Below are 26,918 nucleotides of genomic sequence, written 5' to 3'. Positions count from 1 at the left end.
TATGTGACGATGGTAATAAATTATATTATACACCTGAATTGCAATATTAATTATTTTAAATAGTTTTCAGTTACTGGATAAATTCAAAACAGGATGACTAGCAGATATGCTGCTTTAAAGATGTCCAAGGATTTCCCAAAAGTAAATTATATCAAATCCGATAATACCAATATATCCAGGATTTTCTGGTTGCGAACGAAAGTACTACGAACAACTGTGTTCAGAAAAATTTGTGAAATCTATAAATTGTTATAAAATCTGTAATTTACAAAATAGTTCATTTTTATTTCAATTGTAAACGAGTCAATCTCGGGAGGGAGTGTTGGAATAATTGTATATTCGCGCTTATATCTCGCTTGACTCTGTCAGTAGTTGCTCTTACGTCACAACCGTATGCGCACGCAGTCCTTCCTACTTCTTGTTCTTGCTTCGACCGTGAACGTCTCGATCGTCAACGACCTCCCAATAAACGACCGTATTTATCCTTATTTCCGTGTTATTTATTGACTACATCCTGCCCTAAAAAAACTGCATGCCGACATGAATCAAAGAAATATTTTTCTATATAGATATGTATCTCTTTCCATAAGGCAAAAGTTTCTTACAATCAGAACAAATATATTTGCAAGAAAGTGTATTCAATCAAGTAGTATGAATATAGTTTCACTATGATTTTATTTAAATCTGCTTTTTCTTATTTTCACTCATATCGTATGGTATATAGGAATTTTTTTATGTATGAATGCATAAAAAAACATCATAAAAAATCAAAATAATACGTAACTTCACAGTATGAATAGGGACGGCATTTACTATCTCTAAAATTGAAACACACTGTTATAATGATCACACGGAGAAAAGTGGATTAAGATTTTAGATGGTATAGTATTATATAAGTGACACAGCGCTGTTTAAGATTACATTATTCAAAATCATTTTATTATCATAATTCTACAAAATACAATATAATATAATATTGTACAAATAGTTGTATACTATAAGAACTTTTATCACAATATGATAACTATACTAAAAGATTTACTAGTTCTTTTAAAACAACATTATCTTACAAATTTAAATATTGTAGAAATTCTAGACAATATTTCATTTAAAGTTTAATTCTTATAAGCTTGGTTTAAAACCGCCATTTACAAACCGCTTATTGGTAAAGCTAACGATTTAATCCAAGCGTGTGGTTTAAATTGGAACTGAAAAGTCAGACTAGAGCAAAAAACTGAGTCACCCTTAACAACTACTATATTGCTCATTTTATTTAAAGTTGAATGTAATTTAAAACAAAGTTGTAATTATAATATTTTTTATAACATTTTTTAAAGAATTTTTAATACATATAATTAATTTAATAGTGTAACTCGAAAAAATTGCTTTATTTGTAGCAAACTCATTTTCGACAATCGTATAATGGTGAACGATTTTTACTTCAATATTGGTTTTTTAAAAGCACTTGCCCTAAATCCGATTCTCATTAGTCAAGTTTTCTACTAAAAATTTTCTATTCACGCTCGATTATCAATATTCTATATATTAGAATTGTTAAAAAATATATACAAGACTTAATATTGGTGTTAAATATTAGTTTTTTAAAAAGTCATTCTTATATATGTATTATTTTTTATTTACTAATTAATAAAGAATAAATTCTTAAAATAATTCTTAACATAATTTTAAAAACATCTACTTATTATTATTATTATCATATTTTATTTATCATTATATATTTAAGAGATAAACCCATTGTTAAATATGACAAATAATATTCAAAGAGCCAAGCGAATATAAAGCACATTATTGTGACAAATATACAGTTCCATGATTTTATACTAAAAACTAGAATCTTGCTTTTTAGTTCACGAACGTTTTTCATACAAAAGATGGCCAGGAAAGTCAAGAACTAAAAAGATCATTCAGAAGCAGTGAGCGTATTTTCATAGAATTTTAAGGAGCTCTTCAACTCATATGTTACCAATATAACAACTTTCTTATTATATAAAATAAGTCAAATACTTTATATTGATTTTCAGGATGAGTGTACTATATGAATACTTAGCAGGGATTTTTAATACACTTTTCGATTCGGTTTTTCTTCAAATTATTACCAAATTATCTCTACAATTGTCTTAATAGTGTAGTAAACTATGCTATTGCTTTACAAAGCATTTCATATTAAATTCATACCATAAAAGATTAAAATTAAAATTAAAAAAAATATTAAAAAGTTTGCAATTTTAATCTTTGATGGATAAAAGCATTGCATCTTACTTTAATTCATTTTGGTATTAAAATAATGCCTAATAATTTAGTGTGAGGAGAAAGTAGGATAGTGACACCCAAGTATCAAAGTGAATAAATTAACCAAAAACAAATTAGCAAATTAAATTTCATTGTACTAACAAATTTTCTTATTTACATAAGTAGTAAGAAACTGTATTTTATTTCGAAAATTCCAATGTTAACAAAACGTAGGTAATAAAATATAAAACCCTTGAAGTTTTCAATTACTTTTTACCCTGTAATTGGAGAACTGAAAAAGGTAAAAAAAACAATTGTTATTAAAAACAGTAGTAAAAATTTAATTAGAAAATTTATCTTATTTTACAGTTTAGGTAATGCATTATTGTAAAATTAAAATCTGACGCAAAGATACTGAAATAAGCTTTCTAACTTTAAAGTTATTTAAAGTAGGTATCTCTATGCAAATAATTTTATTTAACGTATATACGCCGAACAGTCAGTAAAATTCGTTGCATAGACTACAATTCACGAACATCTACATACTTGTCACTGATTCATATATAAAAAATATAGGATATTTATATTCGCAAAAAAATTTATTATTTTTCAGTAATTTTGAAAGCAAACTGTAATATATGCTTCTATAAGCTTTCAGTTAATAATTAGTTTTCTCTTTTTTATTACTAGTAAAGAGAAATAAAAAACTAAAAGAGAACTTAAAAAATGTTCAATTTTTTTTTTTGCAATAAACTTTTTCATTATATTAGATATTGATTTACCTTTGTTGACAGTGATTTAATAGGAAAATAATTAAATGGAGAAAAAAGTAATTGAATATTTATTATATTTTATTTGCATTTTAGCACTCAGACTGTTTGACGTAAAAGGAAACTTTGAAAGTGGAAAAATGCTAGAAGCACGACCCAACAGTCGAGAAGGATTGGTGGAAGCAGCTAGAGGTTCAGGTAATAAAAAAAAAGTTTTAATTAATTAACTATCTATTTTATTATCATTAAAATCACATGAGTGTGTAGTTAAACTTGAGTGGAACGTGGTAAAAATAAATGAATTTCTAATCAGTTTTCAAGTGACACTAGATCTGTTATAAACATATTCATAAATATTAAGGATATTAAAACGAGGTCACAATTAAATTAAAAATTAATATCGAAAACTAAATATAGTTCAAAAATTTCTATTAATTTTTCAAACAGAAAATTTATTTAAAAATTTGAAGCATTTTTCTATTTTAATACAATTGGAGTATATGCCCAATTTATATATATGTATATGCCCTATTTATAAGATGAAATTGACAAGGTCATTATTTATTCAAAGGTGTAAATCACAGCATATTCGATATTGATTCTGATGCTTGAAATGATAATTTGCATATAGAATTACAAGTCTTCATGTATATTGCTCTCTGTGTAATGTTTGTCATTTGATTGCATGGAAATTGCATCAGTGTACTGTAAACGATCGCTGCCAACTCGACTAGTACAAAATTTTCCCAATAATTTAGAAAATAATATGCTTCCAAATATATAAGTGAATATATACACTTTGCTCTAGACACAATTTTTGGATATTTCAAATAATTTAATTCAAATACGTTTATATTTTTTGATTAAAAAGAATTAAATGTGATTGAGTTGATAAAGAAGAAAAAGAGTCATTTAGTTTACTATGAGCAATAAAAGTCAACAAAAAGGATTTTTAAAGAAAAATCTTATTAAAGAAACAAATAAAAAATCCTAGAAAGAATCGTATAATAAAGATAAAACTTGATTTTTCAGATATAGACACAATGTTGTGTGGCTATACAAAAAGTATCTATGTATTGGACCAGTCTGCAATAATGACAGTAAGTAGTACACTCAATGCTAATCTAATTATATCTGCATTAATATTCTACCAGCAATTGGTGATCTCCTTATGGATTTGATAATTATACTTTAATAATTACACTGTAGCACCTATATCAGACTGATAAATTTCATTTTAATCATTCGTGTGTGATGCGTGTTAAATTATTTATTAAATAAAATTTCTATTGTTTACAATTTTTAAATAACATAATTTTAACAATTGAAAAAATTGTACGATTGTAGAGAATGCTTAACTGTGAAAAATAAGACATTGTTTATAAAAATTGAATAAATAAAATTACGATTTTTGTCTGTTCTCAAAAAAAGTCAAAATGTTAAAAAAAGAAATTATTTAACCAAAGATACAATTTTTTCCGAAAAGTACTTAACTGTATTAAAGTTTTTGTTTGCAAAAACCAGTTTTAGTTTTGAGATTACATTAGAGCCTCAAAATTCCTTAAAAGAAATTTAATAATTTTTGTACTTGTTTAAATATTATAGAAAAAAAATTATTGTAACATTAGTTTTAATTTAATGGGTATCAGTGAAATGATAAAAATATAGTAAAAATTAATTATCTTTTTTAATGAATTAATTATTAAATTTGAATGAATTCAACTTGAACAGAAATAAGTGAAAAAAGTTTAAACTTTTATTGTAGAATGAATAAGGTAATACTTTTTAATAAATGCATTTGATACATTCGTAAAATTTTAGTGGTCTTATTATAGATTATCGATAAGATATTAAAATAGTCGGGTACTAAAGATAAGAAAAATCGATATATACTGTACGGTATAGAAGAGCGTTGATCCCTTGAGACATATTATATATTGTATACATATATATAGCTCGAAGCTTCTTGAATTTTCTGGAAGGTCTAAAGTTTTCAGAGACATACAAACGTCCTGACGGATATAATACAGTAAACGAAACTCAACTTTCTCAAGACTGAAAGCATCATTCTCTGGAAGATATTAATAAGATCAATTATTTTTAACTCCTTTAATTTACTTTGCACTTTCCGTTTTCTTTCCTCCTCAACTATATCTATGTATATTTTAGTTCAGAAGTACGTAACGGTAAATTCTTTTTATTTTTCTTTTTTTTCTCAATTTTTAGACATTTTTATTCTTGTGAACCTAGAAAAATGTAATCTCCGTTTCAGCGGATTACTCTCATTTTGTTGCAACTTTTCCTTTTGCATATAATACCAAAAAATTCCTTTTTATTTGAGAGGAAAATATCACTATAATAACATCTGTAATAAAAGATAAGCTCTGCCACTTTTCTACTATTTTTTTATGACAGAAAAAGAGAGATATATTTTTCAATTTTTTTATGTAATAAATAATTAAATATTTATTTATATTCTGATAAGAACTTGAGAAATTAATTACTGTTATGTGTATAACAATATAAAATTTATATTTAGACTAAAATTCCTCTTTCAAGAGTGTTTATATATACATATAAAATAAAAATAAAAAAGTGTCTTTCAATTTGGATTTAGTCTTAAATACACATTATTGCAATTTGAAAGAATGGCATTTATACTCGAAATTCAGAGCTCTTTTCTCTACATAATAGTACTTCTCTTTGACATGGAATTTTTCACAAACACTTTAATCTCAGTAAAAGCTTTTGCTTATGATAACTGTGTTGGATGCTGACTTCTACTTTTCCAGATTTTTCAGTCTTCCAACGTCTCACATCAAAGTAATGACTTTTAAAAAATTCAAGCTCACAAATTCAAGTTATATTTATTGTAGAAAACGAACATTTTTCTTTTTTCATTTTCTTTAAAAAAAAGTACTGTATATATTCACCCTTGAGTGATTTGGTTAAAAGAATAATATCTTTCTCGCTATAACACAAGTCTCCTTCAAGTGGAAGAGAAAAGGTTTTAACTACAGTCGTGGAAAATGGTTAACTAATTAAACGTGGTATTTTATGAGAGAGCTTAGAAAGTCACGACTATATAAATCCCTTTCTTGGAATTCTTAGAGTGGAGGTACAAAAAGAGAATTTCGAATATTTTACTTTGAGTTTTAAAAGTGCTAGACTAAAAAAAATTTCTTGAGAGGAAGAAAATTATACTTTTCTTATTTAGGTAATTTTCACCTACTACAAGTTCATTTAAGAATTACTTTTATATATATTATATATAAATTGTCTAAATTAGTTTTACTTTATTTTTAACTTTCTTTACAATCAAGCGAGTTTTAATGGGAAAAATTTAATTAACAAATTTTTATAATTATCCATTAAATTGTTGGAGAAATAAAAAATGAATAAATTTTCTCTGTTTATAGAACATGGACATGTTGCAACTGTTCGCTTCGCCAGCTGGAAGAGCTCTTGTTACGAAGGATAATCGAAAAGGAGGTTCAACGTCGACATCGTCATTATCTCGAGATTGTTCATCAAGAATGAAGAGCGATAGAGTTGCACCAACCTCCGGGTCTGTAAGTGCGCCTATATCTCCTCGTCGGCAACGCAAATCTAGTACAGAACTCTACAAAGAAGCTGCAGAGATTCTTGGATTAACTTGCAGCCTCAGTGACAGTTGTCGATGCATCGATTGTCAAGTAAACATTATGAATACATTAACAACACCGTCATATTCATTTATAAGTCAATTTTCACATTCGTGAATATTCATTTTACAAAAAAATATTACAAAATGTTTTCAAGTGCCCTACTTACAGTCAGGACCGACAATTTTCCTCCGCGTGACCGAATTTACACTTGGGTAAAAGCTTTGTTTGAAACAAATAAACCGTTTTTTTCTCAATAATTAAATTTTTTTGTTATCTCAAAGAAAATTTCATTCAAATGCATATTTATTTTTTTTAAATAAACGTTTGGTATATTTTAATGAGTCTTTCGACTGAAGAAAGAATTTTATTGAACCAAATAATTGGATGAATAATTTTGCAATTAATAAATTTTAATAAATAGTACAAAAATACATAATTAAACGAAAAAATGTTTGAAGAACTTTTTGATAGAAAAATTATCCTCTGACCTACGGTTACCCAAACTCGACAAAAATTTTTGAGATAAACTCTCGGGCATAGCACGAGAGTTATCCCCAGATAGTGCTCTACAAAAAATGTATGTGACACTTTTTGATAAAACCAACAGCATCCGATCTACAATGGACCAAAGTAGACAAAAATTTTCGAAATTCTTATATAAAATTATTAATTTATATAAATTAAATATAAATTATTTACAAAAAAATCATGTTTTTAGAGTACAAATTATTATAGTTCCAAAAATTTGAATTTTATTAAATTTAAAGGGAGGCACCATACCCAATTTTGACCCACTTAAATTTAAATTTTTAAACGAGGTTACATTTTTTTCATGCATCATTTCGGTCCTAAAAACATACAAGATGGTAAAAAAAATAAAATTTTAAGCATTTTAGAAATTAAAGTTTTAAAAAAATTAATATTTTAAATATCTATCTTCTTTCATAATTAATTTTGAATATTTTTCTACGCTTTTTTAATGATTTTTAAGAATCTCTCGCATGGATTTTCAAAAATATTAATTTTTTCAAAAAATAAAAATTCTAAAATGATAAAAATTAAAATTTTCTTTTTTTGACCACCTTATGTGTTTTTAGGACCCAAATGATGCAGGAAAAAAACATAACCTCGTTTAATAATTTAAATTTAAGTGGGTGAAGCCTCTTCTTAATAAAGTAATTTTAAAAGCTATGTTTATTCAATTTATTTAAAGCTAGGAAAACTAACGAGGCCCTGTCCAAATCCCTATTTTAAATAGGACGAAGTGGGTCAATTTTTGAACGAAACATTTCAATTGTTAGTACGCCGTACCATATAAATTTCTGAAATAAATCCAGGATTTGCCAATATCAAACGCTAGAATTCTAAAATTTGATATGAGAGAATCGAATTAGTGATACAGAAAGTCTCTCCGTGTAGTATAAAATTGAAACGTAGTTATTGCAGATTCGAAAATCCTCACAGAGGGAAACGTGATTACTAATAGGATACGCGTGCAAATCAGCTTAAAAAGTCTTTGAAAAATTTATTTTCATTGTTATTAAATTTACATTAAAAATCATTTCTTTAAAATATTATATAAAAAAATGTTTAATCTTTATATGTAGATGTATTGCAATAATTTGAAAACAATGAAAATTAACATTCTTCTATTTCTTTGCAGAGCAATTACTTCGACTGTGATGATGAATGCGGTGATTCAAAAACAGAACTAGCAGCGGGGACACCAGTTTTATTGGACCATGCTTTATCACACCCATTGACATGCACTATTCAGTGATTCTGAATTCTTAACATGTGTGTCGTGACATAAGGCCCAATTGAAAGAAAGTCTTTATACTCAAGCAAAATTTTTTATTCGTCTATTTAAAAACAATATGATTATTTAACAATAAGCATCAAAGTATAAATTGTAAAATTAAATGCCATAAGAATTTTAATTTATTAGATAAAAATTACGCAATTTTATTTCAACTTCATTGAAGAAAAATTCTTCTAATACACAACTATTATAATCATACATGCAGAAAAAAAATTTTGACTCGACAAAAACTGTTTAAAAAAAACCTATACCTTAATGGTCACTGGAAATCAGCAGGCGAGAATACAGCACTATTTTTGAAATTTTTTTCTACAAGAGGGCTTAACCATTTATTGAAATCTACAAATTATTTATTGAATTAAAAATTAACTCTTGAACTAAATCTAGAAATTTTGTTCATGTATTATGTATCGAATGATGTTATTGTTCATGATGTGTAAAATTCTAAAAAACGAATTTTGCAGTGCATCACTTAAAGGAAACAAAGAATATTTAAAAATTATATTGTATTTTTATCGATATATTTAAAAAAGTTAATGAATTTACTGTTTCATTTTCACTATATTGAAATCGGCTGTTTTGTTTTAAAGATGTTCCGCAATGGAAACTTTTAAAAATATCCGTGCCAATTCGTTTACTTAATCAGGCCCAAAAAATTGAAAAATGATTATTTCTTCTTTTATTTGTGTCTTCGTTGAAAAATTATTATAATATACGGCGTCAAGAAGTAAAATTATAAAATGTTTTATAGTCGTCAGGTGCTGCCGTCTATGGTCACATTTTTATAGGGTTTCAGTGCGGAATATCGTTAAAAAACAAAATAACCAATTTTTTACACTTTGATGTTTTTAGAACTCGTTCTCGTCTTGAAGCACTCTCGACTGCTACTCGTGCTAAAAACATTAACGTAAATAATGGCTGCCTTTAGCCCCTTGATGCTTAATATACTATTTTTAAATGCTGTTCGTCAGTTTTTGGAGACTATCGAATACCGGACTGTAAATAGGACAAATTAATTTATTAATAATGTAACTTAATATCAATAAGGAATTACATCAATGGCACACGGCGAGAAGGACATAGTACTATTTACTATAATTTTGTTAAATTTACTAAACACATACTGTATGATACTAAACCAATAGTTGGCGCTACTTGTTGAGAAATTAGAATTAGCAATAATGACGCTCCTTGTGGTTAATTGTATTAATATTTTTAAAAATTGGCTAATTCTAGTTTTTCAAATACTCTGCCTAGAATTTTGAAATGTCTCTTCTATATTTCTTCGTGGGTGTACTTAACGTATGTTGTCGGATTCACTATATCCTTTCTCTCCGTGCATTCATAATTTATCTATATCACAATAATTATTCCTGATGAAAATTTTGGATTGATATTTAATGAGTTTTGATAAGTATTATTCCTAGGCATTTCGAAATTTGATTCCGATTTAGTTTTTATCTACATCTAAATTTATATGTAACCTAACAAAACATTCTTTTCAAATTATTACATATCAATCTGTTTCATTCTGAAGCTGAATTTTTATCCTTATGAATTCTATAAAATTCTAATCCGAATCAATTAGATTGGCTTAAAAAAAAGTTGATACGGATTAATTCGAAATGGAATTTCAAAGGATTTAAAAGAATTAAAATTTCGTTTCATAATGAAAAATAATTTGATAAGAATTTTTTTTGTTGAAATACATATGAATTTAGATTTGGATAAAAACTAATTAATTTAGAAATGCCTTAGAATAATACACCGAAAAAAAAAATTCTAAAAATAATTATTATTATTCCTCTCTAATGAACCAATGTTTTGAGAGAAAAATGATTTTTTAATTTATCTTTTGTTTTTTACACGAACCTTTAACCTATTTATAAAGTAACGTTTGAAAAAGTAGAGATAGAGGAAAATCCTCTCAATTAGATAGGAATAATTTAGTGCCAATATATACAAAAGGAAAGGTTGCTGTAAAAAAACGGGAATCCTTTTTAAAAAAAATTTTTTTTTCGGTATTCACTTATCACAACTGATTGAACATCAGTCCGAAACTTTCATCAAGAATATCGACAATGACGACTTAAATCTGGCTTCTAAATCTATATAACTTTCTATAAGAAACGTAAAGTAAAGAGGCTAAATTGGATCGCTTTCCTAAAAAAATTTTCTAAAGAGAGAATTTATTCATAATGTGACAGAGAGGAAAATATGTTACTAATTATTAATTATAGTTTATATATATATATGTTCAAATGCCTTCATATGAGAAATATATTTAGTATAAATGAAATTTATGTGCTATAAAATCAGTACAATATACAGACTGTCAAATTGAAGGAACCCTCAATTAGTAAAACAGCTTAAATTTTAATTTTCCAAATTTAATTTTGCTGTCTTTTCATAAGTTGCGTTCACATCGTGTACACGATATGAATGCAATCATTTATTTTTATTTGCGTAAATGACGAAAAATAGCTTACGGAACATATAAAACGCTTAAAAAATCAGTCTGCAATGTAGGCAAATTATAAAAAAAAAATTTTGTATACTGTCTAAAATATAGTTACTGACAGTAGCTGTTGATAAATAATAATAGTCAGTCGATTTCGTAAACAAACTGCATAAAAAAATTTTTACTGTTAGAACCGTTCTCAATTTTAATGAATAAGCGAAAAATATATTTGCTTTTAGATTTTCTGAATATACGTTTGACTGTCATGTTATACGAAAATACTATTATTTTCAAATAATTTATTTATATATAATAACTTAAATTAAATAAAGACTTTTTAAGTTTAGTAGCTTCTAAGAAAATGTTTAAGAATACATAATATTTGAATATTATAAACAATAAATGGTTCTTAACTGCCCAAGACCCGTTAAATGGCAATAACTTACACTATAAGTAAATTTCTATCAAAACTAAAATTATATAGTGAAAAATTAATATATCGCCTAAAAACTTTTAAGATTTATGTAAACTTGTACTTTACAAAAAAAATATATAAGGCAATGTACTACGCTTCAAAATCACTTCCATTATTACAATTTGTTAAAGTTTGCTATTGATACTGTTGAATGTGATAAAAAAAATACCGAAAGTATACTGTGTAGACAAAAATTATTTGTATTTAGAAAAAAAATATTTAAAATAGTTTATTTAACGAATAAAAATCTTTTTGTTTCGTTTTTAATCAAGTAGTGTTTAAATTTTTTATTCGGAAAATAAATTTTGCAGAAAGTTTGCTAATATTTGGAATGTGATAAATAGAGCGAGAAAATTCTATTAAACGAATTTACACATTCTGTGACTGATGCTAAAGTATTATTTACGAAGAATCTACGTAAAATTGTAGATAATAGATTATATATATAGCAATAATAAGCAAAAATGAATATGACCACCTGATTTTCGTCACTGTACTTACATATATATATATCTATACATAAATGGTAATTACGTACTGTCATGTTTCTGGTTTTCACTTACAATTTGATTACTGTTTTTGTATTTTAAAAAATTAGTTCATAGTATTTTTAGTTTTCAAATGTCGTAAATTTAAAAGTTTTATTTTTCACTTCCAACAAAATGGTAAAAAATTTAAATTATTCTCAATTTCTTTATAAATGACAGTTTATATCACAAGTTTGAAAATTATTAACGCAACAACGGTTTAAAACACAAAGTAGGATACAATAATAGAACATGTATGATATTCCAGTTGTCTTTTTTAATTTAATATAAAAACTATTTGTACATTATATACATATGCTAGTGTAAATTGATGAAATAAAAAATGAGCTTTTAAAAATTCCTCAGAGTAAAAAAAAAGTATAATTTTTTGCAACAATCACATTTAGCTTCTAATAAAAAGAATTAAGTTATAGGAATATAGAAAAATAAAAAAAAATTTAATTATACCCAATTATTGTAACATTTATATGGTGGTTAAAATTAATATTCTATAAATTTGGAAACATTTCTCTTGTTTTTCTTATTTTTTATATTTCTGGTAAACAAAATTACTTAGTTATATTCATTAACAAAAAATTTAATAAATTTTCCAAAACTGTTTTTTAGAAACCTGTATATGTAAAATAATAATAAAAAAAAAATGATTTCAAATTTTTTCATCTGCGAAAGTGGATAAATTTTTATAATTTTATATTCTGATAAGAACGCAATTATTTTTTAACAACCACCGATGAAGCCATTTATTGCAAACAAATTTGATAGATATTTAATACAATTTTAATTTTTCGTATCATGAAACCTATAAGCTATTCATGCGATTGGCGCAATCTTAATACTTATTTTTTTACTAAGTCCACTATATCACAAAATATCGCTACAATGTTTCTTTAACATTGCTGATATATCTTGTGCTGTGGTGGTCCATTAATATATGTTTTCGAAAAAACAGATTAGTAACTACGTTTCATTGTCTTGTTTTGTTCATTATATTGCCAAAATGCCTTGTAAAATTCGAAACAAAAATACTTTAAGTGCCAAACAATATTTTATGTATATGTATTTTACTATATATTATGTATACTAGTAAGATTTAGTAACAGTTAAATATATTTCAGATTTAATTTTCTTTGACAATATTCTCAATTTTCATGTTACTTCCATAATTATTATAATTTTAAAATCTTCAATGAAATTACATAGACATTGTTTTCTCCTGTCTCTACAATGTAGATATAGATGCCCTTTTTCATATTGTTCATTATATTAAAATAAATAAAAAAAAACATGTAAAAATTCTTAAAGTAATAAAGTAGTAAATGTACCTATACATTAATATATTAAACTTCGTAAAGCTGAAATTAATGAAGCAGAAGAAAATTGAAAAATACATTTATGCCGTATACAGCTATAAGATAACGTATGATTTATGAAATGTGATCGCCATTATTCTTTACTATATCAGAAATAAAAATGTTTTACTTTTCTTCTTCAAGCGCGCGTTATTTATGTGAAATATACCATTTTAAATGGTATAATTCCTTAAATAATTAGATATATTAAATTCACACTATGTACATTATCTACATGTATGTATATATAGACAAAATTTAATTAAAAATACGAAAATTGCATTGATATTTCCTTGTGAATTTGTCTTCTTAAAAATACAAACACACACTAAAAAAAAGATGAGATATAAATTACGCATATATGTATATGTACAACTTTATAAGACTTATTGCAATAAAAATAATTTTTTGTTTTAAAAAATATTCAATTATTTTCCACAAATGCCTAAATTCTTTTCAATGAGAGGATTTTTCTTGCCGAGGCCTGGCTTTAAGCTGAGTCTACATTGGCTACAAAAAAACGTGAAAGTGCTGAGGTGACAGTTGTCATGGCAACACGTGTGTAAAACAATGATAAAAAACTATACGTAAATCTGGCCACGAGTACCAGTTCACTTTTAATGTAGAGCCCGCTTAAGTATGCCTTGTTCGAGGCCTGAAGTTAGCCCCTACGGGGCTACCAACGCAACTGCAAACCATGATTTCATCGTCTGCTTTTCTTGTGTGTAGTTTTATTGATTAATATTAATTTCATTGATTTATACTTATATTATAAAAAAGTAAGAAAAATATTTTTGGAAAAAATCATACATATAAACTGAATTATCGCACATAAAATATGAGGTTATAATTTTTAAGCAATTATTAAATATATAGTTAAAACGTGTCAAGATTGTAAAAATCATAAACATGTTTTCAGGTTATGTTAATTGAGTGGTGAGTGTAAAAATTATTTTTTTTAGTATTACAAAAGAAAATAAAAAAATATGTTAATTTTCCATGTTTTTAAAAACATTATTTAATGATAATACACGGTGGTGCTTAACACATTTTAACCCAAAGGTGCTCTCACTAAAATTTCTTCCATGTCTTAAATCTGGATATCACGGCAAAAAATTATATAATTTAATATTAATTATTTAAAGACTTTTTTGTGAAAATTTGAGCAAAAATATTTTAAAAATGACGCAAAGACATATTTCCGACACCTAAATTCAAAACACCAAAATATTTTTCTTAGTAGATAAATTTCTCGAGGTAATAATGTCAAGTTTTTTTGTATTTTTATCAATATTTGAATTTTTAGAAACACTTGGAAGTGAAGAAATTGATGTTTGCTTAAAAAAGTCGGCAAATTTGACATAATAATAATATAAATTAATAAAAATTATTAAAAAAAAAAAAACTTGACGTTGTTCACCGACTTGAAAAATGAAAAATGTGAGAAAAAAGCTTTAAAGTTTGTATACTAGAAAATCAGCAAATGTTTTGTCTGAGCACCAGACACTGAAAATTCCATATCACCGTTAGTTTTTCTCCGCTCGGCTTCAAATTTTCACACAACCTTAAGATATGGTTTTTTCAGATAATTTTTTTTTTTTAAATGACAAAAGAAATTAAAATATTTTATTACCCCTTAAACACAAAGAACTTAAAGTGGAAGAACATTAAATTCCACTTTTTTTTGTTTTCATTAAATTTTCGCAAAAAAATATCAAGTCAACTTAAGTGATATTTATTCTTTGTAAAGTTATCATTTATACTAATTTTTACAGTGATATTATTCAATGTTTCTCATGAAAAAAACGAAAAATTCATTTTTGCAACACTAACCTCTAAAGTTAAATTTTACACACCGAAAATTGTGTGTAAAGAAGCTCTTTTTCAAACGGTGTGTAAAGTGATTCACTTTACGCACTGAAATTTACTTTAAGCACCGAAATTTCTCTCACATAATATAAGGATTGTTTTAGACCATACAAAACCACAAAATTAAAAAACGAACTTTACTATTAAATTTATACACTCCTGCTTAATGATATTTTTCCTGATCTTCGATTGATTTTTTTAATTCTATACAATCGAAATTATTCTAATAGAGAGTTGGAATTCCTCATAATAGGTACTTAACTTTAGAGGTGGGTATTGCAAAAAATGTTGTATGATACACGTGCGTAAATCTGATTATACTCGTGTGATCACTCACTTTACGCACTTGTATCATAAATAACTATTTTTTAATCTAAAAAGTCAATTTTCTCTAAAACGGCTCGTTGAAATATTTTGAATTTTTTTTCAAAATACTTAAAACGATTTCCAGCTTCAAGATATAGAAGAAATTTTACAGTGAAAGCAACTAAAATTACAGCAATTTTAACAAGATTGTCTCAATATTTCCAATATTGCTGCAAGTTTAGATGCTGTGTAGGAAACGAAACGATGAAATCATGGTTTCGAGTTACGTTGGTAGTCCTGACTTCAGGCCCCAAACAAGGCATTTTTAAAACCAAGCCTGGGCAAATAAATCGCCTAACTTCGTAAATCCCCTCAATCAAGTAAAGGCGCTCTCACACCTTTTTGGCTGCCTGCAGGTTACCATGGCAACGCATGAGAGTGAGTGCGACAGAAAATTTAAAAATTTGAATATTCAAATTTTCTGTCTCACTCACACTCGTGCGTTGCCATGGTAACCTGCAGGCAGGCAGGCAGCCAAAAAAGGTGTGAGTGCGCCATTAGTATTCATAAATTTAAAGTAGTATAAAAGAAATATTCAGTTATATATTAGAAAATTCTAAAGTTTCTTAAATTTTAAGTTTAAAAAAACCGGTTTTATACATCACTTTTTGCATTATTAGGAAAAATTTCTTTATTAAGGAAATAAAATATTTAACTTTGTCGAGGCTTTTATTGATTCACTGTAGTGATTTCTAAGTGACTGATTTTGACTTCTGATGAGTGACTTTTAGAGAATCGTCGCTCCTGAAAAAATAAGCCATGATTGATTCAAATGATTGGTTTCTTAGGTCGGTGAAGTTCACATCGCTTAATCAGCACGAAAACTTGCAGCAAACATGCAAGAAGCTTGCCGTGCAAGATGTGCAAGATTGCAGTGCAAACATGTAGCAAGTTTGGTGCAAGCAACAAAATGTCCTCATGTGGCAAGCTTGCCGGACAACAGTGGCGACAGCTTGCTGCAAGTTTGCAAAACTTAATACGATGCGCAGTTGTAAACGGAAGTTCCTACGGCTGCGCAAAAAATTTTTTAACCTTCAAAGCAGGGTGCACTTTATGTTCATTTAGTAACAAATTGTTTCAAAAAATTTTTTTTTTCTGTATTATACAAGCTTTTTGCAAGTTCGCTGCAAGCATTCTTAACTACCTTGCCACAAGAGGACATTTTGTTGCTTGCACCAAACTTGATACATGTTTGCTCTGCAATCTTGCACGACAAACTTTCTGCAAGTTTGCTGCAAGTTTTAGTGCTGATAGGGTGATTACCATCATCGAAAATTTAAAAACAGACAGTTTTATTGCAAATTCTAGCACAAAGTGCAAGTAAAATTGTAGAATAAAATTTACACAAGTATACAAGTAGGGGAAGACCCCTATTAGCACCCTTAAGACAATCCCTATCATAAAAAAATTCCCAAAAAATTCAATTAACTTTCAATTAACATTTTTATGTCTGTGACTTTTGAACGAATGCGCCGTTTTTAATTATTATTTGCTTAAAAAATAATTTTTAATTTTTCTAAATAACAAACCATATTTATAAAACTGTGTATTTCTTTAAAAAGATCAGCTTTAAAAATAACAACATTTAGTTTTGGAAGAAAGTTTTTATAATGTGCAAAATGTATATAAGTAGATAATTTTTATAAGTTAAATTTTTTTTTGGAAATTGGTATCTTTTCTTTTAAGGATTATTAAAAATTAAAATATTTTAACTTTCGAATGTCATACTGAGAAAAAGGAATGGTTGGGGCAACAAAAATCGTTTTTTTCTAATTTTGGTTGTGTCAAACAAATTTTGGTTGAGACAATTAAAATTTTGTTGATTCAACAAAAAAATTTTGGTTGCTTAAATACCAACCAAACGTTTGGTTGTCAATACCAAAACCTTTTTTCAGTGTAAATTTAAGTTTATATAGATGAAATAATTGTATTCCTTGCATTGCATGAAATCGAATCGAGTGGTATATATACAGTTTACATTTGAAGTAAATTTAATAAATTAATGAAAGTTAAAAAATAGAAAATTCACATTCTAGCTGAAAAATTTTGTATATATTTAAATTCAAGTTTAAATATAAAATAATTGTGTTCCTTGCATTGAAACGAATCGATATAATTGTAAATAATTACAAATTATATATTATTTTTCATTAATATTTAGAAATTTCGGTTAAAATATGAATTTTTGATTTTTTAACTTCCATTAATTCTTTAAATTTAACTTAAATGTTTATATTATTATATTATTTTTGTATTTTTATTTCAATGTTAATGCTTTCTCCACGAGGAAGCAAATTTTTTTGATGATCGTAAAAAGGAAGCAAAATGTTCATGTAATGAACGTCTGAATTTACAACTTGTAGTCTTCAACGAAACAAAATATTTTCCATGCCCCAGGGCTAATTGCCGTTGTGCTATATACGTGTCACAGTAGTTAAAATCCATACTAACCAAGAATTATTACCTATATTGAAACATTTAACTTTACAACGCAAGTTTCAAGCATTGTATCAAAAAAATATACTTTGTAGCTAAAATTTTATTGTTTTAAATATTTTTAATAAAAAATGTTAGAAATTATTTTAACAAATGTTTTTCATGAAGGTAAAGTATTCTATCGGTAAAGTAGATTTAATAACAAGTTCCGCTTTTAAAACATAGAAGACAGCAGCTCCAGGTATATCTAAATAAAATATATAATTTATTTTTTTTCACAATTAATTCATAATCTTAAAATTGATGAAAATTTGCGAAAAAAAATTTCAAATTGGTAAGAATGTCTAATATAATATAACGTGCCCTCTTTACTTTTCTGCATTACCAAGTGAGTATGGCTTATTGTTAGTGCTGTCCCCTGTTTATAATATACTAAAGAACTTGGTATGCAGCTGCTTTATCGGTAATATAAATACCTTCTTGAAAAGCATTTATTTGAAACAGATTTGAAATAATGTCTCGAATAATATTTTTTATAATCATCTCCACAAAGGTTAATATTTACTTAATGTGTAGGTTATAATAATTATATTATGATTAATGCAAATGTACAATAATTTATTTCAGTTTCTAAATAATGATTTGAATAATTAAACAATCCCTGTTGGATTAGCTCAATCGATCAGGTTCATTCGATCAGGTTTCGCTCAAGTTTGATTTGAAGCAAAATTTTGCAACTAATTAGTGCAGTATGATGAAAAAATGATAAATATTGCTAAATTAGTCACTATTTAGTTGATTTGTAAAAGAATTGTGTATATATACTTTAATCAATATTCGAGAAAGATATTGTACACTGAAAAAAAATTCTAGTTAGAATAACCAGAATTCTGGTTAGGGTATATTTAACATTTTGATTCTGGTTAGGTTAACCAGAATTCTGGTTATTTTAACGAGAATTCTAGTTAATTCAACTAGAATTCTGCTTAACATAACTAGAAAGTAATGTTAAATATAGCCTAACCAGAATTTTTTTTTCATTGTACTTTTCTAAAACAGAACTATTTTTGGAGTAAATTTTACTATTTCTGGAGTAAAAATTGAAAGAAATGTGCAGAAACTACGGTCAGTTCTGGTTTTACTTTTAAAGTAGTAAAAGTTACTTTATTCATTTTTCCATTTTTCTCCGTGTAATTATATTTTTAAAGATGATTCTTCTCAGTGTAGGTATGTATAAAAATACATTTTTCAATTCAATTTTTATTTTAACACAATGATGCTACTTACTAATAAAAGTAAAACCAAAATTTTATAAATTTTTTCTAACGACAAAAAAACGTTTGTTTGATTTTTAAAAGAAATTCTATATTTGATGAGTGTTAAAATGGTAATTTTTTTTCCAAATTACACAAGTTAAAATAAAATACAGAGATAGTAGAAAATTGTTATAAACTTAAAACGATCATGACAATTAAAAAACATTTTTGAAATTGTATTAAGTATAATACTTCTTGTCCTTTTCTCATGGAAGGGGTTTTTCCACTGAAGCGATGCAAATTCAATTCGAACTCCGCAAAGGGTATATAGCGAGACGACACTTTTCTGAGTGCGGTGCCCATGGGAGCATCGCTTATATCGTTTGAATACCAACTCCCATCTGATAAGATTATCGGCGATCTTCGCTCCTTAGATACTTTTCTGGCCTACCCTCCACCCTTGAATCCGCCATCTTAGCCAGTCGTCACTCTTCATCCTCCTATTTTCGTCCTCTCTTCTTTGCAGGTGATGTCGAACGTTTCGCATAAAGTATTCCCAGAGTGAAAACTGAATTACGGCGGTACGTGGTCGTATTGAAAATGTATAAAAAAAAGTATTATTTAAATCGAAAAAAATAGTCCAAGTTAAATAAAGTATTAATATAGATAATTAAACAATTCAGCTATCATCGATACAAAATTTCTTCCATATATTTATTATTAAATAATAAAATTAATACACATTTAACTAAGCTTGACATTTAAATTCATTATCGTCAGGCATCACATCTTTTAAAAGGCTAATAAACTTTTCAAATGGACACATCTCTTCACATCCTGGGATTTTCATTATTTTCATCTCTGATGGGACTCCCAAATAATATAAAACCTACGTAAAACAAAATTAATATTATCGAATAATTAATTGGTATTTGTTATTATAAATGAACACGCACCTGTACAAAATAAGCTTCGTTGTTTTTGTAAAGTTCCAGTATAACGGAACTAGTATATTTAGGAATATGCGGTTCAGCTATGCCAAGAGTAAGAATCTGCCCTCCCAAATTTAAATCATGAGCGCTGTACATTATTATTTTTCGACCTTTTTCTAATGTCCCATTTTTCGCAGCAATCATGTCATCTATCATTTTTCTCACCAATACCCCTAAAATTGATAAATATAAAAAAAAGCCAAAAAATTGAACATGAATTTCATACATCATCTTAAACTTACCACCATTTAATTTTTTAAGCATTTTATTGTAATTCCTTAATTCAACCTGAAAATTTCCAACTGCTGACAATTGTCCATTATTTAAGTATTCTTTACCCCATTCTGGAATTGTTAGATTCATAGAATTTTCACAGTCAAGTGTGCTGTATAAAATAAGTACGTCTCTCATACTTTTTATTTCTTTTCCTGTAAGTTTTGTCAATCTATCCATTAACGGTTGAAATTTTTCAATTCTTTTTAAAATCTCCGAGGATTTTAAAACTTTCTCATACTCCTGTTTATACCTGTAAAAATTTTTTTTTTTAATATTCATTAAGTTTTCCTTAATAAGAACGAAGTATACGTACTTAGGACAATTCGTTGGCCAGAGTAACCAATCTCTTGCCTTCTTTTCATAAATAAATGGAATTGGTTGCCAATTAAGATCAGGATTCCATTTCTGAACACTTTCTGGTGGATACAATGAAGCAAGAACTAACTGTAGAGTCATTATTGTTCTTTGTGAATCTGTACTTTGGGCTTTTATGTTTTCTGATAAATATATTGGACCGAGAAAATCGGAATATTTTTCACGAAGAACTTTTCCTAATTGGTAGGATCTTCGTTTGCCTTCCTAATATTAATACATAATTGCTTAAAAACATACATTTTTCTTATCAATTAAACATATTTCTTATTGAATAAAAAATAAGATATTTTTAATATAGTGTAACTAACGTTCGTCATTCCACCAGATCCCATTGGAAAAAATGATGCATTCACATTCGGATCGTTTGGATAAGTTTCACCAATTTCTCTATCAGGTGCTCGATCTCCATGTCTAAATACCTGTTATTATCTTTTTTTTATTAATAATTATTAAATTTTTTTAACTATATTGGACATAGTTTCCCAAAATAAATAATAATAAAATATTATAGGTAGGAACAAAGATTTTTAAATAAAAGAAGGTTTGTTTTATCTTAAAAAGTTTGAAAATTACATGATTGACGTGTACAGTATTATATTCACACAACTTACCACATTGACTAGTACAAGTTTTTGTTCACTGTCACATGTGAGAAATAGATAAGAAAATAGTAAAAGATTTTGAAACAGACATGCAACGAAAATTGTTGTACAACTTAAAGATCTGTAAGTCTTCATTTTAACACTTGAATTATCTTTTCTATTTAGTGATTAAACGGAATGAAAATAATCAAAGTATTACAAAGTAGCAATCTTTGTCTTTTACTTGAATATTACAAATTCTATCCAAAGGTTAGGTGACGACTGAGATAGGAAACAACTCTTAGCGTTTAACTTTCTACTACTATATCAAACAGTGTGAGTCATCAAGCAATAGAAATGAGTTAAATTTATACGAAACACTGATTAATATGCAACATCAACATATACATTATGAAAAATATATATATAAATAAAAATTATGAATTTATCGCACATGTCTACCTTTAAATAATATATAAGATACGAAGATAACGATAACTTTAAATAAAAAATAAATATAATTGTGATATCCATTAGATAAAAAATTTCGGACTGTGATGTATAAAATACTGTAAGAAATACTTTTCAAGCAGCAGCTATAAATTTAGAGTTGACTATTTTTTTTATTCATCACTGGAATAGAGGTTATGTTTAGCCTCTTGTTTAGTTACAACAATTGCAGCAACAAACCCACAAAAAAAGATAGATGCAATGTTGTTGACAATGTTTGACAGGAAAAATTTGGACTCATTTTTGTTGTAATTTAAAATGAGCCAATGCTAAACGACATAAATCGTAGCGCCACCTATACATGTCTCATTTTAGTTGCTCAGGTTTTTTCTGCGTACTGAGTTATTAATTTTTGCTAATTAGCATCCGCAATACCTTTGCATATTGATTCCCCAATCAAAATATTTCTATTTTCTTAAAAAATAAATTCATCTTTGTTGTCTATTTGTTTACTATATGAAGGTTAGATTGATTTTATTTTTCGTTAAACAGAAATTAGTATTTTAATTTTTGAAGAACGTAGAAAGGAATAGAGTAAATTAAAAATAATTTCTCATTAAAATTAAGTAATAGGAAAAATGACTAATTTAATACCGTTTTAAATAAATATTTATATATAATGATTACAATTGGATCTAATAAATATCTCGTTCTGCTTATTCAGGCTTAGAATAAATCGATCAGTGTAGCTTTCAGAGACATTGCAGACGAGAGAAAAGGCATCGAATCTAATAATCAATTATGCAGTTAGAGATATATGGAGGTCGTCTTCAAGTCCGCAGTCCTTTGGGGTCGATTTTGCGAAAGAGCACGACATGAACTGACGAATAATCACTTTCGGATGAACCCTAACCGATCGTTTGTCGATTCACTCAATCATTTATTCAACAACGTAATGAATCGAACTTCTTAACGTCAACGCCTACCTCTATTTATAATTATTTCTTAAGATCCAATTAGATTCTAATTATTGTGGCCACTGGTCAGGGAAAATTTTTTTCCATATGTACTGCATCAAGGAAATTTTTTAACTGATTTTAGTAGACACCCTATCAATTTCAAAAATAAGCGTAATATTCCGTAAAAGTATCTATTCTTAGCCACAAAAGGTTTGAACGTTAATTAGTGGGCTCTAACGACACCGATAACAAAGCGATTCAAAAGTAAAGAAAAAACTGCACATTGTCTTCTATATAACGTCTTGTGGTACTGGTCGAAGGCAATCAATCTTTTTACCTATTAAGTCAGTCCAGTCGAAGTACCAAATTCCCCTGACTGATATCGTTGGTGCGTGCTACCATTTATTTTATTCTTTCTCTTCTTACAAGCTATTTGTTTACTCACTTCGTGAGTCTTCCTCTTATTAGAAAAACCATTCTGACAAACTACGCAATTCTGTAATTTGCTCATATTTCATCGTACATTGGATTATACATTTTTAAGTTCATACACAATAATAAAAAATATATATTATTGAATCAAAAGTATTTCAATAAACATGTGTTTACAAAATCTACACTGCAAAAAAAATTTATTTCATTCAAATAATCGGTTACGTGACTATTATCAAATAAATATTTACTTGTACCAAATAAGTTTTTATTTGAATTAAATAAACTTTATTTGAACCAATAATTTCTGTATATTTAAAACACCATTTAATTGACTCAAGGGTCAGACCATTATATTTCAAATAAAGTCGTTGCAGTCGAATCTTAGAAAAAATTGATTTTTTCAGGTTAAAACAGTGTATTTTCTTCTAATCGGAACGTGGTTCTTCTAACTTGAAGTTGGGTTTTTCTCGCGAACCACGTTCCGATTAGAAGAAAATACACAGTTTTAACCTGAAAAAAAGTGAAAATATTAAACACTTATATCTCTGAAACTAGATTCGGGACCAAAACGAAACTTTCGATTTAAAAGTTGTGAAAGTGCCAAATTATTTGATTTTTCTTTAACGGAGATATTAATTTGCAAAGTTCGAAAAAGAAGATCGCGTACTTTAAATTCAAATTTCAAGAAAAGTAAATTTTTTTTACATAATTCTTTTTATTTCATTCCCTCGATATTATATAGAATCATTTTTGAAAAAATTAATTTTTTCTAAAATTCGTCCGCAACGACTTTATTCGAAATATAATGGTCTGACCCTCAAATAAAAATTATTTGGTCCAAGTTAATATTTGTTTTGCATGTTTTTGGCGATTTAATTGCACAATCGTATCAATGCAGGTACGTTATAATTAAAATTATTAATAGTAATTTTACAGTAAATGTATTGACTTTAAGGGGAGGGTATAGTTAATTCGGTGGAAAAAAGGCATTTTTTTATGGATTTTTTTAGGCGCTCTGGTTAAAGCCTTGTGTATTTAACAAATTTTTACTGTAATAGTACATCATTTGAAAAATATTTGATTAAAATTTCAAAGTAATATCTGAAGAAGGATTGGCACGCGACTTTCGAAGACGCCTAAAAAAACTCAAATATTTAAACCGTTTTTTCCACACTTGTTATTTTTAAAGTCGGTGTTCACTGTCACTCAAAATCTACTGCACCGTTTCTTTTGAAATTTGGTACACTCTTTCTACACACATAAATGGCGAGATAACGTTGTCGAATTTTTTTCATTTATTATTATTATCATAACAATGATGATATTATAATAATTAATTTTATTTTAAAAGACTCTTTACAACATAATATATAATTTACAAAAATACTATTAAAATAAGTCTATAGATCTTTTGTACACAAATATACATATATATGTATAAAAAATTTATCAAATTGTTGATATGTGGTTTAATCTCCTTTTCAAAAATTCCATTAACCGTACAAGGGTGGGTGGTGAGTTCAGAACGATAATTGAAAATTGACATTTTTTATCTTGAATAATCCCTCCGACATGCTGCTGGGTCGATCACAAAGTGAGATTTGCAGAGGCTTTACTAATTAGAATTCTCTCCTCTACTGTCCTTTCGAGCCCCGTACTAGATTACATTCTGCAAGGTTTTTTGCTTTGTTTTTCCCTTTTCAGGTGTATATATATGACCGCGTCTGAAAAGGGGTGTTATCGACCAAAAAATAAAATTTCATTTTTTTTATTGATTTTCTTCTAAAGAAAAGTACACTGATTACAAATCCGATCTCAGTTTTCAAAATTCAAAATGGTGGATTCAATATAAAAAAAAGTTTTTTTTTAAAATTTGAACGGATTTGCTTCAATTTAGTTACTCGAGTCTGTATATGAAATAAGAACCCTATTAATTAGACTTAGGCAGCAAACCAATTAGTAACAATTTTAATTTAATTTTTTATAGCTAATCTTAATTTCTCCTATAGTTACGAACTAATTTTTGTATTAAATTATTTGTGGTTGTAGTATATTTATATTGCATAAAATATTAATGGATGGCAAAATTAATTAATGAAGAAAATAAGAAAATATTTTGACTAAATGATATATAGTGTGTTATTTTAATTTGTAAATCGCAGCAATTAAAAGAAGCGATTGATTTTCTTTTTTCTCAATACACTTTAATTGTTGGCAATATCAATATCAACAAGAGAGATTCCCTTTGAAGCTATTTAATAATGAGAGTCTCTATTACTCAATGACTATTATAGAGGGGGAAACTCTGTGTGCCAACGGTTAATCACCGCTCATCCCTTAACTGAACTGGAGACATAGTTTGGCGCGAGCAGCAACCTCGTGGTTCCAGCCCCCATATCAATTAATCTTGTCCAGAATGCAATAACTGTCCAATCTGCCATATATCGGGCTGCGTCATGCAGTCAGTGCTGTTATGTGCTCTTGAGTAACGAAAAGCATCCACCAGTGCACAAGGGTTCTTGAAACGTGCTCTTATTCTAGAATCCTCTACTCAAAATCTCAAGCTAAGGGCGAGAAATTAAACTTCAGAAAACTGAGGTGAATAAGCACAAAATTCGAACATACTAAATCTTTATTAAGGGATAATTTAATAACTCATGTAATTACTTTTAAGAATACATGTACAAACATAAAGATTTTTTTATTTTATGAAAAATATTTAAATACTTTAAATACAGAAAAAAATTAATCTTTTAACAAAATAAATTTCAAATTCAGTCAATCTTAAAAATAATGCGTATTACGGGATGTTTGTAAATCTGAATTCTATAATAAAAAGAAAATCTTGAAAGTAAGAATGTCTTTAATATTAATTTAAACAAAAACAAATTATATTATTAAAATTTTTAGTTCTGACTTCACGAGAGTTCCTTACCTACCGATTTTTCTAATTTTAGAGTTTCCTAAAAACTAAATTCCTAAAGTTATTAAATTTTCTTAATTTCCTGTTAATTTTAATTAAGAATTTGAATGAAATTTATTCAACATTATTAAAATCAAATTTGTTGTTGCATATGAGAAACAATTGCAGATCGAATGTTTTGCTATGGAACACATATTTTAGAAAAAAATTCTATTGTTCGGAAAAGTATACTTTAGGAAAATAAAATTAGGAAAATTGAGTTAAGAAAAACGATGTGTGAAAATAATTTTTAGGAAAATGTTGCTATAAGGAAAAATGGTTTTTAGGAAAATGCAATTAGGAAACTCGGTCGGGAACGCTTTACAAGGATTAAGAAATTCAACTTCTTTTTAACCTTAATTTTACAAATACCTGACTTATACCAATGCTAAATCACAGGCAGCTTTTCTAAAAAATTTTAATTTAAAAAATTTTTATTTTCTGAAATGTTGTAATTTTTGAAATAAATAACAGAATTTTTTTTAAAATTAAACTTTATGAAAAAAAAGTTTTCGAAGAAAAATAATTAGAAAATAAGTTCAAGAAAAAGTATACCCCAAATCAGTATGAGGAATAAGCTCAAAAAATCAGTAATGACTGACTTAAAAATATTAAAAATAATCAAAAATAAGAACTTTT

At 27.0% G+C, this 26,918-nt stretch overlaps 2 protein-coding genes and 1 long non-coding RNA gene across 8 annotated transcripts in view; 2 read left to right on the top strand and 1 right to left on the bottom strand.

Moving 5' to 3' along the window:
- The window catches only part of LOC127279827 (uncharacterized), a 49,900-nt gene extending 36,292 nt beyond the window's left edge, over positions 1-13,608 (top strand). For all 3 annotated transcript variants that reach the window (XM_051302421.1, XM_051302422.1, XM_051302423.1), the window contains exons 3-6: positions 3,117-3,218; positions 4,053-4,120; positions 6,440-6,715; positions 8,331-13,608. In XM_051302421.1, coding sequence (XP_051158378.1) covers positions 3,161-3,218; positions 4,053-4,120; positions 6,440-6,715; positions 8,331-8,447 — 519 coding nt within the window. In that variant the 5' untranslated portion in view covers positions 3,117-3,160 and the 3' untranslated portion in view covers positions 8,448-13,608. The remainder of the gene's footprint in view (positions 1-3,116; positions 3,219-4,052; positions 4,121-6,439; positions 6,716-8,330) is intronic.
- Positions 13,609-14,005: 397 nt separating this feature from the next.
- LOC127279742 (uncharacterized) overlaps positions 14,006-26,918 on the top strand; it is a 40,077-nt gene continuing 27,164 nt past the window's right edge. For all 4 annotated transcript variants that reach the window (XR_007842687.1, XR_007842686.1, XR_007842688.1 and 1 more), the window contains exons 1-2: positions 14,006-14,258; positions 15,740-15,877. This is a non-coding gene — a long non-coding RNA (uncharacterized LOC127279742). The remainder of the gene's footprint in view (positions 14,259-15,739; positions 15,878-26,918) is intronic.
- On the bottom strand, positions 19,934-21,789 carry LOC127279741 (venom acid phosphatase Acph-1-like). The gene is made up of 6 exons (XM_051302266.1): positions 21,504-21,789; positions 21,201-21,311; positions 20,831-21,096; positions 20,484-20,767; positions 20,206-20,414; positions 19,934-20,138 (listed from the first exon to the last, which is right to left on the bottom strand). Exons 1-6 carry the CDS (start codon positions 21,627-21,629, stop codon positions 19,998-20,000), a joined length of 1,137 nt encoding a protein of 378 aa, XP_051158223.1. The 5' UTR covers positions 21,630-21,789; the 3' UTR covers positions 19,934-19,997.

This window comes from Leptopilina boulardi, unplaced genomic scaffold (genome assembly GCF_019393585.1).
Source record: "Leptopilina boulardi isolate dan_hultmark-lab unplaced genomic scaffold, ZJU_Lbou_2.1 LbouV2_223, whole genome shotgun sequence".
Lineage (NCBI taxonomy): Eukaryota > Metazoa > Arthropoda > Insecta > Hymenoptera > Figitidae > Leptopilina > Leptopilina boulardi.
This window is presented reverse-complemented; position numbering and strand designations above follow the sequence as displayed.

Excerpts from the sequence above, each read along its gene's own strand:
- LOC127279741 (XM_051302266.1), bottom strand. The coding sequence starts at position 21,629 with ATGAAGACTTACAGATCTTTAAGTTGTACAACAATTTTCGTTGCATGT. Across the intron at positions 21,312-21,503 it reads AACTTGTACTAGTCAATGTG|GTATTTAGACATGGAGATCG; the intron begins GTAAGTTGTGTG and ends AGATAATAACAG. Across the intron at positions 20,139-20,205 it reads ACGAAGCTTATTTTGTACAG|GTTTTATATTATTTGGGAGT; the intron begins GTGCGTGTTCAT and ends TGTTTTACGTAG.